Source organism: Suricata suricatta, chromosome 17 (assembly GCF_006229205.1).
Source record: "Suricata suricatta isolate VVHF042 chromosome 17, meerkat_22Aug2017_6uvM2_HiC, whole genome shotgun sequence".
Lineage (NCBI taxonomy): Eukaryota > Metazoa > Chordata > Mammalia > Carnivora > Herpestidae > Suricata > Suricata suricatta.
The window spans coordinates 34,522,173-34,532,925 of record NC_043716.1 but is presented as its reverse complement, the minus strand read 5'-3'; the positions used below and the strand labels follow the sequence as shown (position 1 = coordinate 34,532,925).

Here is a 10,753-nt window from a genome sequence, read left to right as displayed (position 1 = left end):
GGGGCCCCGCGCCGCTCCCCCAGGGCCTCTGCCCACCGCCGGCCCCGACAGGTGAGCGCCCCGCCGCCCGGAGCCCCTCTCCGCGGCAGGACGGGGAAACTAAAGTTTCCTTCTGCACCCCTCCCCCGCCACACACTTTGGGAGCAACGGGGGAGCCCTTTCTCTCCCGGCCCCTGCTCCCCACAACTGGGAGCCGAGCAGGCAGCCCGCCGACACGGACGCCCTTGTCGCCCCTTTTTCCGGATCCCGCTCCCAGAGCTAGCCACTGCCCAGCTGGCCTCAGTGGGAGAACAGAACAGAACGAAAAATTAACGAAACACAATAACGAATTTAAGGGTTCCACCATTCCCCGAGCGACCCTTTCGGTGTCCGGCCGCGGACCCCACTGCCTGGATTCCTAGGCAGATCTCAAATCCCAGTAAATCCTAAGTCCCCCTCTTTTCTCCGTCCTTTCCCCACTCCTGTTCCAGCTCTTACATTGTCTTTATTATTTTTTTTAATCTTTAGGGAAAGTTGAATTGCAAGGAAAACGCCTAGAGATTGAACACTCAGTCCCCAAAAAACAAAGGTAGGAAAGGGCTCTTTGAGAAGGGAGGCAACCTGGGGGCGCTTAGAGGCGGTGTGCGGGGGTCCAAAGTGTCTCCAGTGGAAGAAACCCATTACTGGCCTTCCCACCCCCAACTCCGGATGTTGGGGGCAGGGAGGGAAGATTGGCTAAGATCTTGTAATGGGTGGTTTACAGCTTGTAAAAAATAAGCCGGCTTTGGGGTGGGCTGAGAGATGGTATTTGGAGAAGGAAAGGGGAAAAAAAAATCAATAGGGGAGAAGCCTTGTGGAGTTTGTTCAAGGTGTGTGGGGCCATTTTTGTGGGGAAGCTAAAAATCTTTGAAGAGTTTCAACTCACGGACGTTTCTGCAACTTCTAGCAGGCCTCGTTTTCTCTTTTTTTTCTCCACCCATCCCTTAGCATAATTCTTAAGTGGATTGGGCGGGGGTCCCCATGGACTCCCTAGGGAGAGTGGATTCTGAGTTCCTGCCCCCAAAAGAATGTCGTGCTTTATGTATATCTCTGCAACAGGCAAGGACATATTTTTTTTCACAGAGCCCTACCCTTGGTCCCTTTACATCACACAACCTCCCCTCCCCACTGGAGTTTGCAAAGAATATGCTTTGGCTGTGCTATCCTTTGCGAGCCCCCCCCACCCCCACTCCTTCAGTCCATTGTTACCAGGGGACCATCTGGGGTGAGAGCTTTTTGTTCAGGCTGTGAGCTGGGGCTCTTTGGAGGGTCTAGAACTCCCTGGATGAATAGTGAAGAGAGAGAGAGAGAGAGAGAGAGTGTATGTGTGTCAGTGTCCCAGTACCTTTCTATCATCCCTTAAGTAAAGTGGGGTACCTCCATCCCCCAAATCTGATTTGTGGTGAATTTCAGGTCTTGCGTTAAACTCTGGCCTGGAAATTATAAGGACAGAGTCGGCTTTCTCAAATCTGACTTGAAACGTGTTGACAGTGCAGTTTTCCCTCATGTGGCAGCTCCCAGGAAATCTTTGAGCCTTGTGTGTGTTACCCTGTCCCCTCCTAGGTGCATTCTCTCCCCCCCCCCCCCCCCATTTCAACTGGAAACTTGCTGCATTGAGAATAATCCCTGGCCCTTTCTGGGTGGGAAGGTGGAGGTGGGTGACTCTTTTTTTTTTTTTTTTTCCTTTTTCTTGAGCATGTGAAGTTTAACTGCAAAGTTTAAGTCAGATAAAAATCTGTTCAGTGGGTTTTGCTTTGAGATAATTTAAGTAACTTGGAACTATTGTATCTATAGATGATCAATATGGCTTGTTACTATGTTTATAGAGCCTGTGATTTAACCTCACAATGCTTCCAATACTCTTATTGGAAAGGCAATTAGAGTTAGGAGAAAAGAGGCAGTAAAATCAGAAGGGGGGGAGTCTTATTTATTATTTTGAAACATTTCCTGGAGATGCGAAGGAGAGAAGCCCACTGACACCAGTAGATTTATTGGGAAGATCGTGGATAGTTGAACCGAAAGCTGAGTGTGTGAAAAATGTTGAGAGATCCAGAATAACTGGAATTCTGCAATCTGTGGGATTTTTTTTTTTCCCTTTGGCTCTTCAGGATGGTTTAAATTTTAAAGGGAATGAATCGAAGGCCAGAGAAATAGCAAAATGTGATGAAATGGGACCCAAAACATTTATATTTTAATTTCCATGGTGCACTGTATTTATGGATCTTACCCCCTAAGCCATCTGCTTTCAAGCCGTTTTTAGGCTCCTTCTTGTTCCCTCCAAAATGCATTACTTAGGGCCCTTTTGAGTTGGGAAGGGGTGGGGTTTGTGGGAAGAGTGGGTACAAAATCTTCCTTCCCCGTCCATGTTAAATTCCGTCTTTTGTGTGTTCTTTTCTTCCCCAAAATAATTTTTTTAGCGCAAACACTGAGTCAGTTTGTGTGTGTGTGTGTGTGTGTGTGTGTGTGTGTGTATGTGTATGTGTTTGCCGGGTGGTGAGAAGGCACTTCATTTTTCTAGAATGAATCAATTTTTGAAGTTTCAGGATTTGAAAAAAGTTTGTTTGCATGAAGTCCGTTTGCTCTATCATTTTGTGTTCTTTGAAGGAGGCATTTTGTGGTATGTGTTTTCAGTCTGTCTGAAAACTATTTCTTCAGTTGGTCTGTTACTGGCTTTTTCAATCTCATGGATGTATAAACCAGGAACTGGTGAATTAACTCTAACTGATATTTGAAACAGAATGAACCGCCGTGCATATATATTCTGTGTATATTTTTCACTGTTTAAAGAAATAGAAGTAACTCTCCTTAATGCACTCAGTTCAAATTGAGTTATGGCTTTAAACATTTCTAAGAGATTCATAAAAGTCTCACATCCTGTGTGTGCCTGTTTTTTGTTTGCTTGGGTTTTTTTTTTTAGAGGGGGAATCAGTCAAAAGATACAGTATTGCAGCAGTTACCTCAGCATCCCTGATTTTGAAGTATTGGTATATTTTGTTCTAACTTTGTATCTATTTGATGACTATAATTTGTATGTATCTTTTTAGGAACCCAAGAGACTGAGCAATGTGTATTTAAACGGAAAACATTAATTTGACTTTTCAAACGAGTGACATTAAATTTCTCCCACCTTTCCAATCCCCTTCTTAGTGGTGGAATTCTGGCCAACAGTTTCGGCTTTCTGTTGAGAATTTGTATATATTCACTGTCAAATATTAGGACAAAGGAGAAAAGCCAAGAGCATTTTTAAAACAGTTGTGGAAAGGGTTCATATATATATTTCATGCTGAGAGACATAAGGGTCCTTAAGGTAAAGGAGGTGGGTGTCCCATTTTAGACTTGGTTTACCTTGGGAAATGACTTGCTTTTTAAGGGAATTACACTTTTATTTCATTTGCCATTGTGTGTGCCTCTTTCTAGAAGAATGTGACGTAAAGACAGCATACCTACTGTCAACTGCTGTCATAAAAATAAAAAGGTGTTGTTGTTAAGAGAAAAATGCAGGAGGTGCAGTGCCTTTCTCTGCATGAAATGTGTTCAACCTAAAAGATGGATTTTCTTAGGCAGGTTAATGATGGTTCTTTTCTCTAAGCTGCCTTTAAAATGAGATGGGCTAGGGGTGCCTGGGTGGCACAGTCAAGAGGCCGACTTCGGCTCAGATCATGATCTCATGGTTCATGAATTCAAGCCCTGCGTTGGGCTCTGTGCTGACAGCTCAGAGCCTGGAGCCTGCTTCAGATTCTGTGTCTCCTCTTTGCCCTTCTCCTGCTCACACTTTCTCTGTCTCTCAAAAATAAATAAACATTAAAAAATTAAAAAAAAAAGAGGTGGGCTAAACACTTTCCCTTAATCTCCCAACTGTTTTTAAAAAATAGGCCCAAACAGAAATTGGGTGTTAAGAGTCAATAGAAGTGTGAGAACTTTCCAAAAGGGCTTAAGCTCCATTCTGATTTTACAGTTGCATTTCCCAAAGTTAGCAGCTTTGGAAATCTGTGCGAAGGGATGTCTTATAAGTGGCAAAAATATTATTTTTAATTTTAAGTGATTTGCTCTGAAATAATTGGATCACGAAATGTTTGCAAAACGAGCAAAACGATTTTTTTGCCTTCAGAAATGGATTTGTCTTTAATAAACATGATTCTCAGGGGCTGAAAATGAATTGTAAGGGGTTTAAGAAGCTAAGGGAATGTCTTTAAAAAATCAACAAAGGAGTGAAAAGTACAGGAGTGGGAGGATTTTCAGGCACTTTAACTTTAGTGGTTGCAGTTGGAAGATACATCTGATGTGTATTGAACCAGTAAGTTTGACACTTTTAGTAAAAGATTTTCTTGTCAGCATGTGGTTAGGACGTGTTGCTTTTTTCTTTGTTTTGCCTTTAAATAAATTTGAAATAGGTTGATTCTTAAATTTTTCTGCGTGCTTTGGCGAGGGAAGGTGGAAATCAATTCACTCTCACTTAATTTCCACCTAGAATGTAAACAGTACAAATTCATGAATTAGGTTTGCTTCACTCCCAGTTAAGAAACCCTTAACTTGTTGCCATTTAGTACACAGTATTTCAAGGTCCCTTCCTAAGGACAGTGGTGTCTCTGACTGTCCACTGGAAGAGTAGTGGGTTTCTAGAAACCCTTTCTTTTCTGACTCAAGGTTAAAAGATGAAATTTTACTCCAATGCTTTCTCCAATGGAGAACTTTTGAGGAAAAAAGGGGAAGAATTTGTAATTCCCATCACTAATGTATTCCAAGTATAGCCAACTGTTTCAAATGTAAGGTTCTTATGGCATTGCTTTTGGTGGAAAAAGAGCAAAACATTCTCGTAATTATGTTTCAGCGATGGAATACATGACATTAGCAGTTGGAAAAAATCTTGATTCAAAGGTTCTGAGCTTCTAATCTTTTTCAATTACCTTAATATATGTCATTTGAATCTGTTTTATGTGTTTGGGGGGGACTTTTAAGGCTTATATTTTTCAGAGTTTATTCTTTTTTTTTTTTAATGTTTATTTATTTTTGAGAGACAGAGTGCAAGCAGGGGAGGGTCAGAGAGAGAGAGAGAGGGAGACACAGAATCCGAAGCAGGCTCCAGGCTCTGACCTGTCTGCACAGAACTTGACCTGGGGCTCGAACCCATGAACCGTGAGATCACACAGGCGCCCCTTTCAGGGTTTGTCTATACTTTAATGTGTAACAGCCAGTTGACAAAGATACCATTGAGGTAGGCTAGGGAGGATACAATTATGAAACATTATTAATTTCAGATCTGGTTTAGTTGAGTGCAAGGGAGGGGGCTGGGGAGTCACCAGCAAGTGCTGTGTGCGATTTGGGGAGGTTTTGCTGAAGAGGTACGTGGGTTCTATCTGTGTTGGGGGTGGCCTGTGGGGGTAGTGTCATTAGAGTGAATGTATGACCCAGAGGCATTTGAAGAACAGACATTTTGTCAGCGGTTAGGGTTTGAATCCAGTCTTGTTCTCTGTCCATCCTCTTTAAAGATTCTTTAAACGTGGTCAGTGCCTTCCAGAAAGTGTAGCTTCGAGTATGGGATGGGAGTGTTAAGGGAGAGAAAAGAGGAGGGAGGGGGAAAAAAAAGAAGCAGGGCAGACTGGAGAAATCAGACGAGTCCCCGGGTTGGAAATTCCAGACGGGGGGAAAAAAAGAGAAAGAGAGATGGGGGTTGGGGTGGAGTTCCCGCTTCCCTTTTAAAGAGCTGCGGCCGGTGGAGCACAGCGACCCATGGGGGACGAGGGGGTCGCCGGCGGAAGCCTTGAAGACGGGTGGGAGATCTGGGCGAAGGGCAAGGCGCTTTCTGCGGGCGGGGTCGCCTGCCTTGCCTTCCCCTTTTCAAAAAACGGAGAAAGTCGCGGCGCCGCCGGCTGCGCTTCCCGGAGGGCCCGCGCCAGCCCCGCCGCCACAAGCCTTCCTCGCCCGCTCGCCCGCCGGCCGCTCCCGCTCTCGCTCCCGGCCCCGCAATCGCCGCCTGCTTGGCTCCCCGGGGTGGGGGTGGGGGGTGCACTCGCGGGCCCGGGGTGGGGGTGGGGCTCCCAGGAGGACGTTCCCCGCCCCCAGGGGCCCCTAGACTCCCGGCCACGAAGACAGCCGTGGACCTGAGAGCCCCGGATCCCCAGTCCACGTGGAGCGATCCCCGGCTGCGGGCGCTGCCCTTTCCAGCCCCGCGGCCGTCCCTAGACCTTTGCCACGCCAAGGCAGAAGTCGAAGGCCTTGAGGCCAAGGCCGTGCGAACAGGGTTGGGGAGGGAGCAAACAGGTCGAGAGAGGTGGAGAGAAAATGGAGGTGCATGTGGCGGTGGCCCTTTCCCAGTAGGCTGAGGCCCCCAGGCCATTGGGCGTAGGACTGGGAGAGTCAACAGGGTCCGGAGTCATTAGAAAATGGACTGGCTCCACGTTTCCAAGGGCTGATGGAAACAACAACAAAGGGAGTAATAGTCACCAGAGTCTCTAGGACGGTTTTATTCGTGGGGTAAAAGGTTAGACAACAGGCCCTCCGGTGCGCCCCTGGTGGGCCTTCTAGCATTTTTCTCCTGGGCTCAGCCAGGGTTTGACTTCAGTGAACCTAAAATTGGCCCGCCATTTCCACCTGTGCTGAGCCCATTTCCTCTCCTCGCCCACACCTTTTAAAATGCCTGTCAAAACAAAGGCAAGGAAGGGTCTCAGAAAACATGCACTCAAGAGAGCGCATGCTTTTTTGGTTACAGATAAAAGTTTGGTTTGGCTAGGACTGGGGAGCGTCTGTGCTAACATACCCTTGGAAGGAAGGCACTGCCAGCAGGAAGATATTCAGTCTCCAGTTGGCTAGCTCTATTCCAATAGAAAAACTTGGATGGCCCCTCAGATTTTGTTCAAAGGGGGGCTATGTACTTTTCTGGTGATGGGAGGGGTCATCCTGATACTGAACAAACAGAGCCAGCTTTGTGAGTGTTCGCAGCTAGTAGGTTTGCAATAAATAGTCCAAGATTGAAGGCACAGCAGGCTGAAACAAGTTTTCATCTTAAACACAGGCCACCGAAATAAACTGTATGTTGATTATGAGAAAATCACAGGAGAAAAGTAGGTCTGGACCTCATCATTTTAATACAGTCAGAGAAAACCTGATTGTAAAAACACTGAAATTAACTGTATAGAACAGACAGGGCCAGAAACGGAGTCCCATCGCAGAAGTCCAATCTTCCAGGATTTGGAGTCCCATCACAGAAGTCCAGGCTTCTGGTTGAATGGCAGAGAGCACAGAGCCTGGCAAACCATTAGGAAACTGCTTTTTTAATGAAATACAGAGCAAACAGCTAGGTGATTCAAAGAATTTTTGACTGGTATGTCCAGATAGTTTCAAAGCCCCTAAGGACAAGTCTAATTATTAGACAAGTGGCATTTTTGGTGGCTCAAGGCACCCAAGGGACCGGTCAGGATGGATGGGTGAATTTTGCTCCTCACGTAGTGGGTAGGGAATGGAGAACTCCCTCTTTGAGAGGAGACAGGAGAGGACCCGTTTCCCCATACCATGTCTGTTCCACGGATCCTAGTCAGCCCTCTTAAATTTTCTGTAGAAGAGGGTAAAAGAAAACTTCAGTTTTTATTCATTGAGAGTCAGTTTCAGTTGAAAAATTAGTTCGTCCTCCAGATGTTTTGGCCACTTGCAATGGAAAATGTTAAGTCTGCGTGAAATTTGATTGGATGGTTTCGTTGATTGGATGTAGTTAGAATCTTTCAGAGGAGAAATCAGAATTCAGAAAAAAATGATTTTGTGTAAAGGTTGTTTGTGGGGTCTGAGTTCTTTGCCAACCGGAGCTGGGTGCACAGGAATCATTCTGGACTCCTGAGGCTCAAAGAGAGAGGAAGTTCTCTCAGGCCGGGGGGGTCTCATGACCCTCCCCGAGGTTCTTCCCTCCACCCTCGATTGGACCGTGGAGGAAAGATCTCCCGGGAGAGGTCGGTGTTTAAAAAACAAGAGCTTTGCAGTCAGGCAATGAATCTGAAACTGCAGAAGCTAATCTTCTTAAGTTCCAACTTCTGTAACTGTAAACCGGTGTTACTACACATTAACTATTATTATTGCTGTTATTATTTGTTTTAGATACGGACCTCTCTGCCCTCTGTCTTTGGACTGTGGCAGCTTGGGGCATATACTCTAAGGTCGGGTGTTTTTAAGTACGCTTATGTGAATGTGGCATGTATTTTACATGGGACAATGAAGGCTAGGCATATTGAAGGGGATTGATGTGTAGGGAGCTTTGATGACCTGTATGTTGAAAGGAAAAGCCCCATCTTTTGGGAGAGGGGGCTGAAGCTCACCAGGGCAGTCCCCCTAGACCCCCCTGGGTTATGGATCCCACTGCTGAGTCCCTTACCACATTCTGTCAGGCCAAAGTCTTGAAGAGACGGTGCAAGCAGGGTGGAGAACGCTAATGATTATTTAGGGGAGGGGAGATTCTAGCATCGTGGGTGCCATGAGCCTGTGCCAGGTGAAATTTCACACTTGAGGACTTGAGGGCTACTGTCAAAGGGGCATGTAGTGTTAACACTCCCCTCCTGGTAAGCTAACAAAACAGCCTTGCAGGAGTTGGGGATCCCTGGTGCCCTGGACCAGAAAGGGTGCCCACCTTCACGTCCGCTTCCTCCCTTTGGTGCTCCCCGTTCAAAGGGTGCACAAACATGCGCTCTCGCAGACCTATTGCCCCTTTCGAAATCTCAGGCTAGGAACTGAGGATTGAACCTTCTCTGAGTGGGGTGGGGAGAGGAAGGGCTTCCAATCCGGATGTGGGTTTTGGCCATTTAACAGGCTTGTGACTTTAATCAGTTACTATAAAGGGTTTTACAATTAGTTTATGTGGAATGATATGTGTCGCCTCCCTACTGGACTGGCATCTGGGATTGCTTGGGGCTCCTCAACTTCCCATTAGGGACTCTGAAGATGAAGAGGAGAAAATGAGGGGAGACAGGAACTGGCGTGGGGGCTGTTGGGTGGAGGAAACTGGTTGAGGAGGTCTGTTCCGAGCTAGACATATTTATTCTACTTCCTCCTCCAGGTCTCTAAGTTGCTTGGGAGAAGTCCGTCTGTAATAGAGCGTTTGCTTTGGCAGGATTTGGAGACAGAGCCCTAAATTAAAGAGTAAAGATGATCCTCCGCAGACCAGGCTGCTGGTGGCTGCAGCCAGTGTGTTCCGAGCAAGGACGAGACAGAGGGTGGCGTTGGCTTTGGGAAGACAGCAGGGATCCGAAGAAGGTTTTCTTTAGTCCTTTTGTTGAATGTCCTCCACTCCAGCAACTTTTTACTGAACGTAAAAGAGGAGAAGAGTCTAGCTGACCCTCTGTGTTATCTAGAGGGTTTTCCTGAATATGGTTATTACCATAGGCTGGGGGCAGGCAGTGAGAATAAGATGGAATAAGATGGTCTTCCCAAACATCTTATGTCTCCATGAGATAATCTTTCTCTCACTTTCTTACCCTTGCCCCTCGCTGGACTATCCTGAAACAACAGTTCACTAAAGTTTTTAAAAAAATTTTTCTTTTTTTTAAATATAGTTTATTGTCAAGTTGGTTTCCATAAAACACTCAGTGCTCATCCCAACAAGTGCCCTCCTCCCTGCCCATCACCCATTTTCCCTTCTCCTTAAAAAATTTTTTAAAAAGATGTTTTATTTATTTATTTTTTGAGAGAGAGAGAGAGAGAGAGAGAGAGAGAGAGAGAGAGAGAGAGAGAGACAGCATGAGCAGGGGAGGGGCAGAGAGAGGGAGACACAGAATCCGAGGACAGGCTCCAGGCTCTGAGCTAGCTGTTTGCACAGAGCCAGATGTGGGGCTCCAACCCATGAACCACGAGAGATCATGACCTGAGCCAAAGTCGGACGCTCAACCGACCGAGCCACCCAGTCGCCCCATTTTCCCTTCTCTAAATTTAAACTTCTAACTGGAGGAAGAACATGCCTGTCTAGTCCCAGGCTCTTTGGGTCTCTTCAAAACATCCCAAGGTCAGCAACTTTAGCCTGGGTGTGTGGGGGGTGCTTTGCCATTCTGGCATTAGCCATTTTCTGCAGGGGGACGGGGAGGAGAGGGTTTAAAAATACATGTTTACAACCAGATTCCGCATAAGAAAATATTTAACGAGACAGTACGGACTGGTGGGATTGCTTGCATTTTGCTGTGAAGTTTGGTGTGTCTGATTGTATATTCGTTCATGCACGCATACGTTCAGCCGCTGATTTTTCTGCATGCAGAGTCTACTATTGCATGCCATGCCCTCTGCCAGGCATTCGGAACACCGTGAAGGGCAAGTGACAGACTGGTCTTAGAGTGGAGGTGGAAGGAGATAAAACTGGTCAGTTCATTTTTCTCCAGGAGCTTTGAGATTTTTTTTTTACCTTTTCCTTGGTATTTTAAAGAATTCTAAATTAAGATATTTTTAATTTAAAATCTTACTTAGATTAAAAATGAATTTTAAATATTTTAATTTGACTTTATTTTTAACCTTTTATTTACTTAATTTTAGGTAGACTCCAGGCCCCCCGCGGGGCTTGAACTCATGACCTGGAGACCAAGAATCACATGCTCCACTGACTGAGCCAGGCAGGCGCCCCTTAAATAATTATTTTACGGTTTTTTAAAAATTGATTTATTTTGAGAGACAGAGCATGAGCAGGGGAGAGGCAGTGAGAGGGAGAGAATCCCAAGGAGGCTCCACACCGTCAGTGCAGAGCCTGACACCTGCGCCGAAATCACGTCGGATACTGAAC

At 46.0% G+C, this 10,753-nt stretch overlaps 1 protein-coding gene across 5 annotated transcripts in view; it reads left to right on the top strand.

Moving 5' to 3' along the window:
• IGF2BP1 (insulin like growth factor 2 mRNA binding protein 1) overlaps positions 1-10,753 on the top strand; it is a 40,732-nt gene that overhangs the window by 937 nt on the left and 29,042 nt on the right. For 4 of the 5 annotated variants that reach the window (XM_029928191.1, XM_029928189.1, XM_029928188.1 and 1 more), the window contains exon 2: positions 508-568. In XM_029928191.1, coding sequence (XP_029784051.1) covers positions 508-568 — 61 coding nt within the window. The remainder of the gene's footprint in view (positions 1-507; positions 569-10,753) is intronic. The other variant, XM_029928190.1, reaches the window with a different exon arrangement.